Source organism: Gordionus sp. m RMFG-2023, chromosome 1, assembly GCF_954871325.1.
Source record: "Gordionus sp. m RMFG-2023 chromosome 1, tfGorSpeb1-WG-v2, whole genome shotgun sequence".
NCBI lineage: Eukaryota > Metazoa > Nematomorpha > Gordioida > Chordodea > Parachordodidae > Gordionus > Gordionus sp. m RMFG-2023.
Window position 1 is genome coordinate 63,912,177 of NC_088775.1, and position 19,981 is coordinate 63,932,157.

The 19,981-nt window shown below is 26.3% G+C and overlaps 2 protein-coding genes across 3 annotated transcripts in view; one reads left to right on the forward strand and one right to left on the reverse strand.

Moving 5' to 3' along the window:
• The first annotated feature begins 335 nt into the window (after window positions 1-335).
• On the forward strand, window positions 336-11,336 carry LOC135922136 (ragulator complex protein LAMTOR1-like). The gene is made up of 7 exons (XM_065456552.1): window positions 336-455; window positions 497-552; window positions 599-673; window positions 6,302-6,379; window positions 8,740-9,055; window positions 10,743-10,859; window positions 11,217-11,336. Exons 1-7 carry the CDS (start codon window positions 402-404, stop codon window positions 11,298-11,300), a joined length of 780 nt encoding a protein of 259 aa, XP_065312624.1. The 5' UTR covers window positions 336-401; the 3' UTR covers window positions 11,301-11,336.
• A 2,483-nt stretch (window positions 11,337-13,819) lies between these two features.
• Window positions 13,820-19,981, reverse strand: part of LOC135922794 (uncharacterized) — a 69,577-nt gene continuing 63,415 nt past the window's right edge. The window contains exons 22-26 of one of the 2 annotated variants that reach the window (XM_065457271.1): window positions 15,184-15,319; window positions 14,671-14,820; window positions 14,345-14,509; window positions 14,143-14,262; window positions 13,820-14,036 (exon numbers count right to left, since the gene is read on the reverse strand). In XM_065457271.1, coding sequence (XP_065313343.1) covers window positions 13,881-14,036; window positions 14,143-14,262; window positions 14,345-14,509; window positions 14,671-14,820; window positions 15,184-15,319 — 727 coding nt within the window. In that variant the 3' untranslated portion in view covers window positions 13,820-13,880. The remainder of the gene's footprint in view (window positions 14,037-14,142; window positions 14,263-14,344; window positions 14,510-14,670; window positions 14,821-15,183; window positions 15,320-19,981) is intronic. The other variant, XM_065457270.1, reaches the window with a different exon arrangement.

The window sequence follows — 19,981 nt, forward strand, 5'->3', positions numbered from 1 at the left end:
ATCGATTGAGACATCGGCGCACAGGTCTACCCAAACCTATTTTTCAAGTGCCTCCTTGTGAGAATTTTCAAAATATTTTATCATTATTAAATAGTAATATTTTAGTTTATTGTAATTGAAATTGAATAAATATTTTATTTAATATATATTTTATTTTTTCCAATATAGATTGTGTTTTTATAACTAATAAAATCTTATAAATATTATTTATTGATATTAGTGTATATCACTATCGTAAACCTAATAATAATTGATTATTTATGTAATGTTTTGGGAGATTTTTATCAAAGAGATGTCAATTTTTGTTATCACATGAGTTAAACTTAAAGTTTGAAAGGAAATGTGTCAAATTTATGCCAAATTCATTACATGCTTAAAACAGCTGATTAACTCAATTTTCTATGATTTTAATCAAAGATTATATTTGTTGCTGTTGTAATGAACCAATGGGAGAAGTTAATTAATTATATGATACACTATCACAATATATTAAAAGAATGAAATAGATGAAAGATCACCATTGCTCAATCCTAATCAACACGCTTCAAACATGTATTTAAAAAATTTATACATTTTAGTATGTTTTTAATTGTAATAGAAATGAAATAATTATAGACGTTCCTGTTAACGATGAAGGCTCATGTCTAAATAATATACTTCACAAAACTGCAAGGTATTATTGATATAAATAGAATACATAATAATTAAATAAAATGAATTCTGAAAAATAACTATTTAGAAGTTGCATGTTACATTTTTAAAACAAATAGGTTTGTGATTTACATATTTTAATTAAAGCAATTTAACTCTAGACAATTTATAAATTTTAATAAAAGCAATTTAATCCTAAAATACTTATATTAGCAAAAGGTTTTACTAAATCGAAATTATCATGAAGTGAATTGTCATAACATTGAAATAACTTCCAAACTAAAAACTATCAAGTTTTTATTTAAAAATATTTTTTAAATTTCTGTTTCATATACCATTTAAAATATTAGATATTTTTTGTGCAATTTTAATAGAAATTTACTCAAACTTTTGCCAAATTGCTTTTTTATATTGTCCATTTACATATTATTTGGGAAGGGAAAGTTTGGAAGAATACCTCAATTGCTTATTAAGTGTAATAAATTAGTATTTTATTATATTATCTTAAAAAAAATAATAGAACATTCTATTTAAAATTAAAATTATGTGAATATAAATTATATTATTTTATTTGACAACTTGAATTAAATATATAAATAAATCGATGAAATTATTATAGTTTTGTATGGACGAGATGTAAGAAAAAAAAAACTATTTATATGAATAGTATAGTTTAATTTTAAATGGTGGGGTAATTCCATACCAAATCGATAACTTTTCAGCCCGACCTTTTTATTTTCGATAAAATTTTGTATGCTGATAGAATATCATTAGAAAGCATCGAATCCAAAATTTTAGCCTCCTAGTACTCATAGTTCCTGAGATATCAATGGTCAAAAGTGCCAAAAATGACCTTTTATCGAAAAATACGATTTTTTAAAATGGAGATAAGTTAAAAAATAATGATTTTAAAAATATAAGTTATATATCATTTTGTAACTCTATTAAAGGCCTTTTATTAAATATTAAGGATTTTTTTGAAATAATATTGTTGCGGTTTTTATTTACGTTATAAATTTTAAACATGAAAACTCCAGGTGTTTCGCTTTCCAAATTTTTTTGATTTTAATATTATTCTCTAACCTATCTATTCATAAAAATTTTTTTAACTTGGGACAGCCATGGGTTTTTTAGTCATTACGATTTAAAAAATCAAAAAATAAATATTTTTTTCAAAACTACATAGCTCCTTTATAAAATAACGTGTTTTGTTAAGTTTATTATTTTTTTAAACTTTTTTCATTTTTAAACATAAATAATAAGATTTTCCAGCATTACTATCATGAAAAAATATTATATATAGTTTGATAGGCTTGCTTATTATTATTATTATATTGATAACTTATAAAAATTGGTTGTTTTTATAATAAATGATTAAATTTCTTAAAAAGATAGTTAAGATTCCATAAGTTCTCATGCACCTGCCCTAATATTAATTAATTTTTTATTTATAAATATTTTGATATTAATATTTTTTCTTTTTAAAATTATTTATAATGTATAAATATAAATGCGTTAAATCCTTTTAAAGAATCTAAACACTTTAATTATAAAAAGAACCTGCGTATAGTCATGACGTGGATGACACAATATCCAAACATTCAGGCGGAACACTATATTTGTGATAAATGTCGTAAACGATTATCACAAAAAAATATTGAAAATATAATTATTTTGATAGCTAATATGTAAATAATATCAACACAGCATCAACATCAATAGATACAATCAATATAACTTTAAACGAAATTGGAATATCTCCTATTACGAAAAAAAAATTATCTAAAAAAAGGATAGCGAAAATATAAAAAGCTTATTTCAGATATAATAATTAACAATCCAGAATCGGGTACAAAATATAATAATACTCAATAATATGAAATTACAATATCCTAATTTATCTAAAAATAAAAAAAAATACCAATTGCTGACCATTCTGCCTCCTAATTGGAGCGCAAATAAAATAAAAACGACATTCAACGCTACATAATCATATGGTATGGCATATAATTCCAAAATCGTTTTAGAAAAAAAGGAAATTCTTTCAACTCCAAATCGAAAGCCTGCAAATATATCTCAATAAAAAAACAGTTGATATTGTTAAAAAATTTTTTGTGATGAAGTTAGTAGGGTATTACCAGGAAAAAAAGAATGCATAATCTAGCATTGAAAAGGGGGAACGAGTGAACGCTCAAAAAAGGTTAGTTCTTAATAATTTGAAAGAATTATATAATCATTTTAAGGCGAGTAATTGTTTAACTAAACTCAACACTAAACTATATTCTAATTCGCAGACATTTATTGTGGAGAATATAGTATATCCACGAGGATCCTTTGATTAGAGGATATGTAACATGTGCATATGAAAACGATTGGTGGTTAGGATGTACAAGAAGTGAATGTAATTAGAGAAGTAAAAATTAATTTTCTTCACTCTAAAGGACCAGCAAATTCTTTTGTTTATCCAGCTGCACAAGATATCCTTTTCATACCAAAAAATAATATTTTAACAATAGTAAGCCTATCAACGGCTACTGTGCGTACATATAATTTATCGCAACACGAAATTATCATGTCGTCAAAAAAACTAAATTTAATGAAAAACCGAAAATAGAATTTTAATTTATCTATTAATAAAATTATATTAAAAATAACGGAATTTAAGAAAAATATATAATTTAACAATTCTAGAAATTTTAAGAAATTTAACAACCAACGACTTCATAATACAAAGTATAATAATGGGAATATAATTAGTGCAAATGATAATACGAGGAAGAGGGGGGGGGTAATTTTAAATGATTTAGGGAAGAAGAAGAATATCTAGATTAATCGGGCTCCTCGGGGAATGAACCTATGAAGCATGTGAAATTAGATTTTATAATCTGAATTCCTATGCGTTGACGTAAGTAGACGCCTTCTTTTGGGTCTCCTGATTTTGTTCTTAAGGTTCTGCCAATCTTTTTAATTAGGCTAAGAGCCTGACTTAGAGATGTTAAGGTTGTCGTGACAACTGGTACGAATTTATACTCATATATCTCAGGAACTATGAGTACTAGGAGGCTAAAATTTTGGATTCGATGCTTTCTAATTATATTCTCTCAGTGTGCAAAATTTTATCGAAATTAAAAAGATCGAGCCGAAAAGTTATCGATTTGGTATGGAATTACCCGGTGGTGATTCCTTAAATGGTGATGATACCTTAAATGGTGATGATACCTTAAATGGTGATACCTTAAATGGTGATGATACCTTATATGGTGGTGATACCTAAATGGTGGGAATTTATTCTTAAATTAAATAATGTTGATTTAGTGGATAAAAGAAAAATGACAGGCTTATTCACTTTAAATTTGATATTTTGAAAATAGATGACCAAAAATTAAGCAAACTTGTCCATTCACCACATATGGTGACCATCCATTAGATGTTACGGGTGAGACCCAAGTTAATATTAAGATTTGATCACAGACAAGGACCCTACCTGTGCTAATAATGAACTCTAATGGGGAATCTCTTCTAGAATTACTATAAATAGTAGCATTCAATTTAGAAACTCATCAAGTTTCGATAAATCAAGTGCGGAATTTGGTAAAGGTTGCTTTGTTTGACCAACATCAAATCTCGCTATTGACAAAGAAAAATGTTGCCTAGCAATAGATTCTAGAATTAGTTAGTTACACCAAGCAATTTTCAATGATAAGATGGGACATTTACATGATTTTGAGGTGCGAATACATTTAAGGAATAAAGCTGTACCAAAATCGTCAGCCCATAGGGTAGAAAGGCCAACTGGTGGCTGTAGGAATTATCGTAAAGATTGATTCATCTGGGTACAGTGGTCAACGCCAACCTTGAATGTCCAAAAGAATTATGGCATTTGAATTTGCACTGATTTTAAAATTATGCATAATTCTTGTTTATTGTATGCCCATCATGTTATTCTTACCTTCGACGATTTTTTAAAGAAAATTCAAGGTAATGGAAGTAGAATCTGAATCTCAGGAGTTTTTAACGATAGCGACTCATAAGGGGTATTTTCGTTTTCGACAAATGTATTTTAAATTGGGTAGTGCACCTACTATATTCCAGATATGGATGAATTGTTAAAAGATGGTCAAATGGCCGGTGCTTACTTAGATGATATAATTATTTCTGGTCGAAATGATGAGCACATAAAATTTGCGGATCTTGTTAGACAGATTACAGACGGCTAGTCTTAAGGCGAAATTGATGAAAGTTCGATTTTTACAAAAATCCGTATCATTTTTAGGGATTATTGATAAATCCGTTATACATCCAAATACAGAAAAGGTGAAGGCTATCCGGAATGCACCAAACCTAAGAATTTACAACAACTTAGATCTTTTTTGGGACTCTTGAACTATCACGAAGATTTTATCTGTAATCTACATAATAAAGCTGCGCTATTACATAAATTAATGAGCGTGAAAGTACCTTGGCAGTCGATGAAAGATGAACAAGATTTCTTCAAGTTTCTTTATCAATCGAAGCGTAGTGTTTCTCTGATTTTAATAAAGTCCGTAATGCGAACGAGATTGGTTTTGTCCTTCCGTCTACTAATTTATGTAATAACGCAGTTACTAATCTAAATAAGATGCGTCGCATTCCAAAATTATTGAGCAACTGGGCGTTATAAGGAATTAACCTTTCCTATGATGATAGTAATTTTTTAACCTCTTTTAGTTTTATATTGAAAAATTTCATTCATTAATTTATGGTAAAAAATTTTTACTTCGAACTTACCACAAACCATTAGAGCGATTATTTGGGGAGAAACGAGATCTACTTCAAATTTCTAATAATCGTTTGACTCGCTGGGCCTGGAAGGTGGCTTCTTATGATTTCACAATTGATATAGGCCTGTAAGTAGAAATGTGATTGCAGATGCATTATCAAGTCTCCCAATTTTGGACGTGGAAGAGAATCAAGATTCTCAACATACATTGGAGATTCGAAGTATAAATTTGAATGACATGCATTTGGCAGAAAATAGTTTACGAAAGGAGTCGAAGCAAGTTTTAACATTTAAAAAAATAGAACGGCATATTCAGCAAAGCTGACGTAACTTTGATCGTCATAGATAAAGAAATTGTTAATTTTTATAATCAACGAGAAAAATTATCTATCGATTGTGATATCATAGAATGGAATGGGAGATTGGTTATTGCCAATAAATTAAGGAATGCAACGCTAGAAATGGTTCATCGGGAACATCCTGGTGAAAATATAGTGAAATCGATTTTTAGATTATATCGTTTATGGCTAGTTAGGATATCGATATAGAAAATTATACCAAAATATGCTCTGGCCAGATAAATAGATCTGGATGTATTCTTGGACTATAGGCAAGTAATTCTGGGAGCGAATCCATAATGAAGTAGATTCGCGATGGCTAATTGGTGAAGATTACCCAAATGGTTAGAAATTGATCTAATACAGAATCTTTGCTGAGACTATGATTAAACGATTAAAAAATGGTTTGCTAGGTTTGGAATACTCAAGTATATTGTGTTTCTTTTTTAATACTTTTTTTTTGAACAATTAGAATATAAAATTCGAATTTTTTTCTAATTCTCATTTTACCATTGGTTAATTTCATAAATATCATTTTTATTCTAAAAAATAGTAATATTATAGATGTTGCTGCAACTGATAGTTATATTTTTGATCAAAATGAATTTATGGATAGGACTCAATATTATAAGTAAGAAAAATCGATATTATAAATAATAGAAATCAACATTTATAAGTAGTATTATTAAACGGCTCATTTTGAGCCGATTTTTAAAAACGATTAACTAAATATTTTATTCAGAAAAATATGCAAGCCTTATGATTTTGCTCATATATGGCCAAAGGATTGAACATCTATTAACGAAATTTAGAGTCTTATGCACTATTTTCTGTCGCAAATATTGAGTTAGCCGTTTTTAAAAATTGGCTCAAATTGTCGTTTAACAACACTATTTATAAGAAATAGAAATCAGCATTTTAATATAAATCGTATATTTTAGGAATACTAAAAGAATATTCCATTACAAATCAGTATAAAAAAGGGACCATTTTGAAACATCTTTTAAATCAAATGAAATTTAGTATAATGGTTAGATGTGGTGTTATTATTGCAATTAATTATTACCTTAGTTATATATTACGGAGATATGAGCGTTTGTACTTTTAAATGGTGCGTTGCCCAATTTTGTAATATACATAAAAATAAAGATTACTCAAAAGTATAAATAAGAAAGTCCTATAAATCTTCGAAAAAATTTTATTATTCGCTTTTACATAAAAAATTAACCAACATTTAAATCTTTTAGTATTTAATCAGTGACTTACAGCGCTCAATTCAGGCCCAACATAACCCCAGGAATAGTTATTTTTATTTATTGGCTTGGCCGATAATATGTTCAATGACCCCCCCCCCCCTCCTCAGGTAACTATATATATTATTCAGCCCTATCGAAAGTCCGACGCCTGGTCAAAACGAATTTACTAAAAAATTATAATGGGAAAGAGGCCCAACCGTACATTTTGTACATAAAAAATATATGATCCGGGCCTCGCGAATCTACTTAGTATTCTTTGAAATAACAACAACGAGCTAATTTTTTTTCATTTTATTTTAAGAACTGCCAAACTAAATTATTTAATCCCTAATTTATAAAAAATTATTGGCCGGGCTGGACATTTCGTAAAATTCTAATGGGCCAACCCGGGCATTAAAATTTTGATATTTTTTTTTGAAGTTAATATTATGATTAATAATATACAATACAGATATGAAAATGCAATTGATTTAGAAAACGGTTGTTATATAATTAGTTACTGAAAATTTAAAAAAAATCCCGGAATTGAGATTTATTTTTAGTCAAGAGCTTCCTAATTTTTGGAATAAAACTATTTTACAGCCCAGTGACCGGTTTGGACCTGCAGGTCTTTGATAAATATATTACTTGATAAAAAAATGTAATGTTTAAAAATGACAATTTATGCAAAAAATTGATTTCTCAATGAAAATAATAATTTATTTTTTAGAAAAACTGAAAATTTGTAAATGTTGCCAAACAATTAAAAAATGTCCATATTTTTATTTCAAGGCAACCGGAATAGGCAAAATGTTTAAAAGTTTGGGCCTGGCCTGTCTGAAAATATATGGGCGAAATTTTTAAAAAATTTTATTCACATATTTAATAATAAATATTTTGATACTTATTCATTTTTTCTATAATAATATGGAAATTCATTAATTGATATATTTTTATTTTTGACATATTTCGATAACTCTAATTGTTATCTTTGTAAATCAATTATTACAAATTTGTTGACTTTATAAATTTTTAAACCTTATTCGCTTCTTATATCAAATTCCCGTTGAAATCTTTAAAATACTCTTTAAATTATCAAAAATCTATCAATTATTTTTAAAGGCCTGAAAATAAAATTTTTAGTTTTTCCGGGACAGTTTAGGCCTGGAATTTTGAGCGCTGGAGGGGATTGATACTTAAATTCTAATAAAGGTAATAATTTTTTTTAGTGGCCATAGAATAAAAAATTATGAATTAAATATCTAATTCTAATACCAATTTTTACTCCTATGAATTTATATAGAATACATTTATGTTACTTTAATTAACGTTTATGCTAAATTTTAGAAACTTCGAACTCGTCACGGCATCTAAAATAGTCCTGTATCTTTTCGAAAGTGATAAAGCACTGGAAATATTTTTGGGGTTTTCTTTAAGGGCTATCTAATGACATCGAATTAGGTGTTTATCATTTAATTCCGAGTATAATCTATATTTTTAAACATATTGTAAAATTGAGCAACGCATCATTTCTAAACTTTAAATTATCTTCGGAACTAATAGTGCTGGGGCAAAATTTTAGAATGCAATAATCCTCACGACATAATTAAGATATTTATTATTTTATTGAAAAATGTCTCCGAAACTTTTCTGATTTCACGTGGAATGATCTTAAAATAATATGCTAGAACTCCATTATACCATGTTTACAAGTTATATCGAACAAAATTTTAAAATTCTATTAAATATTAAATAGAACTGTTTTGTCAAATATTTCTCCTTTAATTTTGAAACAAATTGCTTTCAAAATTGACAAAAATCTCGGGAGCTCTTGCACGTACTGGAAGCACGAAGATATTAACAAATTATTTTCTGGAGAAGTTAGTAAAAGCATTTCAAATAAGCCACAACATGGAGACACCAAACATACTTCTCGATATTCCTTTACCAAAATGTTAAATATTGGTGGAAAAGGAGATTATAAAAATAAAAGTGGAGTCGCAAAATCGAAAACTTCTAAAAATAATCTCACCTTGAATATTGAAGAAGATCCACAAATATATCTAAACAAGGTTAATTAATATTGCGAATTAAATTATTCGATCTTAATATTTAAACTATATTTATTTTTGTATAGAATTATCCTCATATAAAAAATAAAGAAATCATCCAAAATACTATATTAGGAAGTTGGGTATCGACCGTTAGGTATAATGGTTCGGCCTTATTCCATTTATTATTGTTCGAGTTATTTTTAAAAACTTCAATTGGTTCAAAAAAAATTTTTGAAAAATAAAAAATCAAGAGGAAATAACATATAATCACTTATAGATTTGTATTCGTATTTTTTTTAAAAATATTTCAAATTATGCAAATAATTTTTAACTAATAATTATAATTTAAAAATCGATAGATAGTAGTTATAACGGCTTCCTTCACTTTTTTTTGATATTTATATTGTTTCTGTTACTGTTCGGAAAATTATAACAATTCCATTTTTGCCATCGCTTCGAACCCTGTTAGGAAGGAATTATAATTTAATAAAGGCTCCTATTGAATCTCTCAGAATTAAAACTGAAATGCTCAGAAAAAAATATCCTTAAGGCTTTGTACGACCGGCTGTTTAGCCAGCTATTAGGCTTCAATTAAACAGCTTAAAAAGTAAAAGAAATTTTTAAAAAAAATGAAAAACGAGAAACGAGAAAAAAATACGAAAAAGAATGCCAAATAACAATTACACTGCACTTAAAACAGACCATTGTGCCTAGTTCAAAAGCTGTTTAGTCTAGGTTAAATAATATTAAGTTACAAAATAAGTCGAATCAGGACACAGCCTAAACGCTCAGAATAAATACTTAACGTTCAGAAAATATGCTCAGATAAAAAACTTATTTGCCTAGAAAAGAACTAATTGTTCAGACTTAAATGCTGAGATTAAAAAATGATTTGCTCAGAAATGTATAGAAACGCTCAGAAAAAAGACTTTAAAAAAATCTCTACTATGAAATTTAGGAAAAATTCGTATCCTAGTTCGTCTTATTTTTGAAATTTATGGCTTAATAGATTTTAGAACTTAGCTAACCCTGTTTTGGTCTTTGTACATTATATAAAATTTGTTATTTATATATTTTTTCGGTACAATTAATAAAGAACCGATATCATTTTCGTAAATCTAAATAGTTATTCATTTTAAGTTATTTGAAGCTATTAGATGTGTGCAAATGTCGAAATTTTCGCCCATCCAGGTTGGGATTTAGATTTCGCTCGATCTGGCTCGGTTCTAATTTTTTTACAAAGGTTGCTCACCCCGGTTTTTTAAAAATTTCTGTCAGTAATGATTTGACCATGTTTTGAGATTAAATTATAATTCGAGATTATGATTTTATTTATAGGATAGATAAATATATTAAAAAATACAAAAATTCTATTAAAATAAAAATATAAAAAAATTATAAAATTCATTTTATATACTTTCATAATTAGAATTTAAAAATAATAAATAATTAACGCCAAGCAATTTAGATCTATAGAAGCTATATAAGCGGCTAAACAGATGATTATTTAGAAATAAAACAAACCGAGACATGGCCTAAATATTTTTTAATTCTAATAAAATTTTTGAGCATTTAAGTTTTTATTCTGAGCGAAATAATATAAGCCTTTAATAAATTTATACTAAGATCCTAAGATAAGTGTTTAATATAAATATTTTATAATAAACTTATTTATTTAGTTACGATAATAATTTTGTTTTAAAAGAATCCTCATTTTAGCTCTCAAGGATTGGGCGAAGAAGCAATAATTTCTCAATGCAAATATTTGTGTGAATTTAATCGTTCAAAGAAAGATCTTGAACAAGTTCAAATAATCGAAAAAGTTTGTTATTTTATTCTTGGAGTATAAAATTAGCAATTCGCGGAATGATACATTGTATTAATGCTGTAATTAAAGATAACACGCTAAATATTTAAAATAATATTAAAAACATGTAGGGTAATTCTAATTTTTATGAATTTATTATAATAGAAAAAATCTTTTTTAGTATGGATTAGTTCTATTTATGATAAATATTATTTCAACTTTTTTGCACCTTTAAAATATCCAGAACCTCTTGGTTCTGGTAATAATTTAGAAAACTATTTAGCTTTAAAATTTTTAAACCACCAAGATATATTATAACCCATATTTGTAATTTGGTACATAATTTTGATATAAAATTTCATATATTTAAAGATCGATATATGGTATGAAAATATTTTACAAGCCTTAAGTCAAATCAAGATTCAACATAAAGAAGATTTTGTTATACAATTTTGAAAAATAATTGTTAAAAAATTTTTAATTAATTTAATAATGTCAAATATTTTAAATTTATATTATTAAAATAAAAATTGTATATGAAATAAGTATAGTATTGTTGATTATTTTATAACAAGCTGGCCAGCCCAACACAAATGACGGAAATTATCGTTGGTTATAAATCCCAAATGGCGATGAAAAACAAATGATGGAAAATCATAACAGGTAATAGTGGATTGTGGTCATTTATGGTAGCCATTAGTAAATTTAAAAGTAAAGTTTCTTTGACTGTTACTAATGATTTGAAATAAAAAATAGTAGTGAATCATCAGTGTAAATTAATTACAAATGATGGGAAATACCATAAAATTAGTATTGCTAGTTTAAATATAAAAATTTTATTTATAAAACATTAATACATAGCACAATATCATCGTTGTACCGAGACCTTTAAAATTAATTCGATTCCTTTGAATAACCATAATTTACCTAGGATTATTTGGTCATATTTATTGAATTTTAATCATAAATATTAGTAAGGCATATAAAAATTAATATAATGTATAATTATTAAAAACTAAAATATAGTAAATTCCAGGGATGTTAACCCGGACCCTTGTATTTTTGCTGAATCCAAACCCTGACTTTTTAAAAGTGGATAGTTCAAGAGTTCTAAGGGCTGAGATATTTTCTATTTCTTGTTTTGGTAAAAATTATTAATAAATTAAGAATAAAAATAATGATTAAAAAAAACTATAATCTAAAAATGGAAAGAGCATTGCTGTTTCCCAAAAAGGGGCAGAGAACCAACCCTCGAAATTTTACTGCATCAATCCTTTTTTAAAACATGATTCAAAATTCTAGATGAAAATTTTTGAAATATATTTTTTTCTTTTGAAAACGCACTTTCAGAGCTAATCGAGGCTGAATTTCCTGATGTATATTCTTTATGTAAATTACACCAGTCGATAGCTTATTTATAGGCAACTAGTATTATGAGTGTACTATTTAATTTGAGTTCAAAATAATGTGCAAATATGAGAAAGGCAAATTCCAAAATATGATTTTCCAGCGTAATTTTGTTATATTTGTCCCAAATTCTCATTTTATATAATATCTATTGGCATTTTTTTTTACATGATAAATTAAAATTTTGAATATAAAATAAATAAAAATATAATAGTGTTAAAATTAAATTAATTATTGGAATATAAATAAATTTTAGTAATTTTTAGCGTACAACTATATTAAATTAAAATAATGGAAATTGTGCGCAACTCTCCTACTACCATTATTTTTAAAAAGTTGCCAAACCTTAACAACTGATATGTAGATGGTATAAAAATTATTTTACCTTGATGTCAGAAAACCTTTTCTGAAATATAATTTAAAGATCTACAAAACATTTTAGGTCTAATAAGCCACATGTGTGTTTTTGGATAATCTGTAATTACAAGAGTTAACCGTATTACTTTATTTGGATTGGAATCAAATAAAGGTCCATAAGTTTGTTATAAAAGTCTTTAGTTAAATAAATTAAATTTTTAAAAAGGAGGAACACTATATATTTATGTACATTCGAGTAGTAGAAATTGCATGTGGCGAAGAACTGTGAAACACTGTAGATGGGCAAGAGGGATTAGACATAGTGTCAAATATCATATTAGTCATAAGATCCCTACATCGTTGATAGGTGGTATCAATGTACACGTTCATTGCTTTGCCTAATTTACGATCTTTTTAGGTAGAGATCTGCAATGATTGGGTTTTTATTCTTGCAGGCGTGGTCGGGTTTTCTAAAATATTTTTAATATTAGGCGGGTAGCGGGTTAGTTAAAATTTTCTGGGGGTGGACGGGTGAATTTTTAATATTTTTCAGGCGAAATGAGCAGAACGGACTTCAAATTAGTAAAAACAATTGTTTTATTGCATATTATATATATGTTTAATTTAAAATTAATAAGAGCCAAACCAGCCATTAAAATAAATTTTAAATAGACGGGCGAGTTAAACAAAATAAATAAATGGGCGAGTGGCAAATTTTAAAAATTATAAGTATGAGGTCAACGGGTTAATTCCAAAACAATGAGTGGGCAGGCTTTTTAGTTAACCCCACCCCCCCCCCCCCCCACTCTAGTTTATCCATCAAAATTAAATATATATAAATGCATTATGAGCATTTATCTGGCCCAGAGCTAGTCCAAAAGAGTGATATATAATTGTAAATTATAAAATAGAACAAAGTGACAACTGATACTCAGGTAACGGTCAGCCGTTATTAATATGAAAGCAAGAATTTATTAATTTAGAGATGGCTTTTCTTGAAATCAGTTTAATATAAAATATTTCAAATAAAATTATTTAATGATGATTCTTTTTATCAAATAGGATAAACTTACTTAGGGTTTCATAGAAGGACGCATATTTAAAAATGGTGGATTGAATGCATAGAAAATAATAAAATAAATATAAAGAACCAACATTACGCTATAATCTGACCATATTTAGATATTTTATTTTATTTATTAAAACTGAATAATTTATATAAAGATATCGATGCATAATCTATATAATATAAAAAGAAATATATTGTTTCGTTTATTGTCCGAGATCATTAACAAAGTCTTTGATGTGAGGATATTTAGAGGGTTCATAAATGGCATTCTTGTTTATACTATTTTTCATTTTGTCAGCCAGCATAGTTCTGAAAGATTTTAACAAATTTTCATCCAACATCATTCTAGTAAACATTTCCTATTATTTATATTAATAAATATGGTAATTAATTTTAATATATATATTATTAATAATTTATTAAAATGGGCAAAAATTAAATATATTTTTCCCCTATAAAACTCACATCAAATTCAGTGAATGAAAGAAGTATTCCAGATTCGTGCAGCGATTTTTCCAACATATCTCTGAGATATACATCGATGTAAGGGGAACATAACCTGGTATTTTGGAAGTTCTCCATCATCTAAAAAATGATCATAATGGTAATCGTATTAAAATAATGCATTGGTAAATTTACTTAATCAATTTAACAATATTTTTTTTACTTTTCTTCTTTTTAAGGGCATCCCAGATATATAAGCATCACTATAAGTCATTAAAACTGGTTCGGCGTTATCTGTAGGCAAAGATCTACTTGTTCCAACTTCATTATTATTCAAAGAATCGCCGTTAATCTTATTAATATCATCTTCTATGGTGTTTATCCATTCCTAAATAAAATATTTAATATTAGAATAAGAGGCCAATATTAATTAACATAGAAATAGAAAGGAGTTGTATTTGTAATCTTGAAATTAAATGCTTATTAGTTATAAAAATGTAGTAATTTATAAACAAAGGATTTTTAAAAATATTGTGAAATGGACGGAACCTTAGGTAAATGATTTTTCCAAGAATCAGATTGTTCGACTATAGGTCTTCCATTTGTTTTGTTATTTTTGTGCATATTTTTATTTTCCGCTTTATGCAAATAATTTAGGGCATCTTCGAACGAATCTTCCTCATCTTCGATATCCATATACTTAAAAATCCAAAAAATATTCAATGTAGAAAATGTTATTTGAAGCAGCACATTGCATAAATTTACTATCTAACCATAGATTTAGCCGATATCTCATAACCGATAATAACACGGGTTCAGCTGATACACAATACCGACACCAAAATAATAATGTATATTTCTTATAAATATAATCATAAATATTATAATGTTCAATCTATTAACTAATTAATCAGAAATAGGAAAAAGCTCTTCTTAGTGATAGTTATCATTTTTAGGTATCGCTCGATACTGATACCTTGAGCACGGTGCATCTACAAAATATCATAGTGACCATACTCTTATAATTGATTTAACATTTGATAAAAGTATTTTTAAGCTCACATCAACTTTTCTTTTATCGTTTTCCTTTGAAGGTTCATCAAAGTTTTGTTGAGATGACACGCTATCTGTCGCCTTTTTAACAATTCTAGCATTCTCACCCTGGCCTTCGTTATATTCGTTCGTCGATGTGGAAGAACTTTGTAAATATATGTTTTTTTATAGTGTAATTAGAATGCCATAACAGTAAAACAAGATTATAAAAATAATAATTGTGAACTAACATTTTAAGAGCCAAATTAATTTTAGTAATGTTTTTAATCTTAAACAATTAAACTGAAAATCTATTAACCCTTTGAGGCAGGATAATATAAATTGGATATTACTTGCAAAATATTAAATTAAAATTAAAACCATCAAAATATTAAAATATTTATATCTAAAGCAGGAGAGGAGTTAGTCAAATATGGCATTTATTATTTTTAAATTATCAGCGTTAAAAACGAAAAAAGATTTGTTTTTAAATAATAAAATTAATTTTGATAAAACATTAAGACCGAGGTATCTTTTAGGTTCTATGTCAATTCAGCGAAACTTTTATCGCGAAACACTTTTTCGAACTTTTATCGCGAATGAATTTTATAGCGAATCCAAATTAGCTAATACTTTTCCGCGACAATATAGCGAATTTTTTATAGCGAAACTCTTATCGCGAAACCTTTAATGCGAATACAATAGAGCGAAAACTATTTCGCGAAATATAACGCGGCCTATTATTATTTTTTTATTTTTATTAAAATAATTTATTTTATTTATATGTTAATAATATTTTATTTATCAACAAATAAACATAATTATATGATATATATTTTTTATTTATATTATTATATTATGAAATGAAAAATAGATTTCTTTTATTTGATATTTTTTTAATAAAAAAAATAATATGCTACTATTGTAATATTATTTTTGCTAAATTTATTAGTGATTTTCACGCCCAAAATTTTAAGAAACATATTTTGATAAAAATTTTTAATCTTTTTTGAGGAATTCTTTTAGTGAATTTTTATTATAAATAAACAATCTTTTAGGTGAAATCTTTTATAGATTTTTTTATCATTTTTGTAAAATTATCTATTTTTTAAGTATATTAAAAGAGGTGGGTTTTCTAAATAATATTTAAAATATTTTTATTTAACTTATTTATGTATATGATTTTTTTATGGATAATAATTTAATCTGACAATTTTTATATTCTTTATTGAAGATGTTCCTTGGAAAAATGACAATTATCATAAATCGGTATTTTTAAAAATATTATATTTTTTTATAGTAAAATATCTATTTTTAACATGTTAAATTTAAATTTTAATTAAGATGCACCATATAAAAGTGACAATTATCTTAATCGTTATTTTTAAAGTTTTTTTGACGTAAATCGGTTAAAATAAGTATTGTTAACATGTATTAATAAAACTTCAGTGAAGATGCACCCTAGATAAGTGACAATTGTCATAATCCTTATTTTTAAAGTTTTTTGAATTATTTTGATGCAAATGGGTAAAAATAGATTGTAAACTTGTTAAATTAAAATTTCATGTAGATGTACCACAGAAAAGTGACAATTGTAATAATCTAGGCCAAAAAAGGTATTGATAACATGTTTAAATAAAACTTCAGTGAAGATGTTAACAAGATAATGACAATTGTCATAATCATTTTTAAAGTTTTTAAATTTTTTTGACGCAAATGGGCAAAAAATAAATTGCTAACATGTTTAAATAAAACTTCAGTAAAGATGTACGCTAGATAAGTGACAATTGTAATAATCGTTATTTTTAAAGTTTTCTGAATTTTTTTGAAGCAAATGGGCAAATATAGAAATTGCTAACATGTTAAAATAAAATATCAATGAAGATGTACCATAGATAAGTAACAATTGTCATAATCGTTGTTTCTAAAGTTTTTTGAAATTTTTTGATACAAAAGAGTAAAAATGTCAAATTAAAATTTCATGAAGATGTATTATATAAAAGTAAACAATTGTCATAATCTTTATTTTTAAAAGTTTATTGAAGCAAATGGGCTAAAATATAAATTGCTAACATGTTAAAATAATATTTCAGCGAAGATGTACCCTAGATAAGTGAGTATAGTCATCATTGTTATTTTTAAAGTTTTTGAATTGTTTGACGCAATTGGACAAAAATATAAATTGTTAACATGTTAAAATAAAATTTCAGTCCAAACAAAAAAACAAATCGCTATTTTCATTATCATAATCGTTGCTCCCTTTATCCTGCTTAAAATTTGATTAAAATATGCAAAATGATTATTAAAGATAGTTGTAATGTAACCTATGTTAAATTCTAAACTTTTAAGATATGGATTCAGAATCTTATTCCTATAATTAATAAATTTTAATTCTACATTATAAAAATGTATAACCTTACATTCATAGTTAGCAAATATTTTTGTATACTCGTGGCAAAATAGTGCTGAGTCTGAATTCAGGGTAGGATTTTTATATAAAGAACCTAAAAACAATATGAATATTATTTAGAAATATGATACAATCAACATCCTATAAATTTAATGTTAAGATTTTATTATGGTTAAAATGGATTACAATCTATATTTTAACACATCAAAGAACTTTAAAAATAACGATTATAAAAATTGTCACTTTTCAATGGTATATCTTCATGAAATTTTAATTTAGCATGTTTACAATCTATATTTTTACCCAATTGCAACAAAAAAATTCAAAAAAACCTTATTAACAACGATTATGACAATTGTAAATTATCTATGGTACATCTTCACTGAAATTTTATTTTAACATGTTTACAATCTATATTTATACCCATTTGCGTCAAAAAATTCAAAAAATTTAAAAATAACGATTATGACAATTGTCACTTATCTAGGATGATACATTTTCACTGAAATTTTATTTTAACATGTTAGCAATATTTATTTTAGCCCATTTCCGAAAAAAAAAAATTAAAAAAGTTATAAAATAACGATTATGACTATTGTCACTTTTTTATGGTACATCTTCATGAAATTCTAATTTAACATGTTTATATATTTTTATCCATTTGCGTTAAAAAAATACAAAAAAACTTAAAAATTGCGATTTTGACAATTGTCACTTATCTAGGGTACATCTTCACTGAAGTTTTATTTAAATATGTTATCAATACTTATTTTGGCCAATTTACGTCAAAAAAAGTTTAAAAATAATGATTATAATAATTGTCACTAATCTAGGGCACACCTTCACTGAAGTTTAATTTAAACATGCTAGCAATATTTATTCTAACCCATTTTGGTCAAAAAAATCCAAAAACTTTAAAAATAACGATTATGACAATTATCACTTTTCAATGGTACATCTTCATGAAATTTTAATTTAGCATGTTTACAATTTATATTTTTACCCATTTACAACAAAAGAATCCAAAATAAACAACGATTATGACAATTGTAACTTATCTATGGTACATCTTCATTGAAATTTTATTCAAACATGTTAGCAATACTTACTTTAGCCCATTTACGTCAAAAAAATTATAAAATAACGATTATGACAATTGTCACTTTTCTATGGTACATCTTCATGAAATTTTAATTTAACATGTTTACAATATATTTTTACCCATTTACGTTAAAAAAATTTAAAAATAATGATTATGATAATTGTCACTTATCTAGGGTACATCTTCACTGGAGTTTTATTTAAACATACTAGCAATACTTATTTTAATGCAATTTGATCAAAAAACATTAAAAATAACGAATATGACAATTGTCACTTTTCAATGGTAGATCTTCATGAAATTTTAATTTACCATGTTTACAATCTATATTTTTACCCATTTGCAACATAAAAATTCAAAAATCTTTATAAACAACGATTATGACAATTGTCCATTTTCAATGATAGATCTTTATAAAATTTTAATGCTTACAATCTATATTTTTACCCATTTGCAACAAAAAAATTCCAAAAACTTTATAAACAACGATTATGACAATTGTAACTTATATCTATGGTACATATTCGCTGAAATTTTATTTTAACAAGTAACAACTTATATTTTTGCCCATTTACGTCAAAAAATTGTAAAAAACTTTAAAAATAATGATTATGACAATTGTCGCTTTTATATGGTACATCCTAATTGAAATTATAATTTAACATGTTAAAAATACATATTTTTGCCCATTAGCGTTAAAAAAATCTAATATGTATATTTATTGTTTTGCGGTAATGCGCTCGCGATAAAAAATTCGCTATAAAGTGGTCGCGTAAAATGTATTCGCTCTAATAAATTCGAGGTTAAAATTTTGGGGAAATAAATTCGCGACAATGGTTTCGCGAAATTGTCTTCGCTATAAATGTTTCGCGGAGATAAATTGGCAGAATTGGTTTCACGATTTTACCTTTGCTATAAAAACTTTTCGCTATAAACGACATTCGCGATAAAAGTTTCGCTGAATTGAGCTGATACGTATCTTTTATGAGTTGTGGTATTAAATTGTGAAAATAATTAAATTAAGGAATTAATTTAGTTAATCAATTAACTAATCTAACCTCCCTAGCAAGTCAGGTGGCATTGAAATTCGATCCCCGCTACAACTTTCCCTTTCAGACTTAATTTCATTCTGTCATGTTCAAATTATCATCAATAGTATATCTATCCACTCCTATAGATCCTGACCTATCCCCGACCTGTACCTTTGGGACAGCAACAGTTAGTCCACCCTTTGTCGTCCTGCCTTCTCAAAAAGACTGGGATGCTCCCTCTTTTGATCACCCATTCCGTTGCATACCTCTTTATGAACAGGCTTA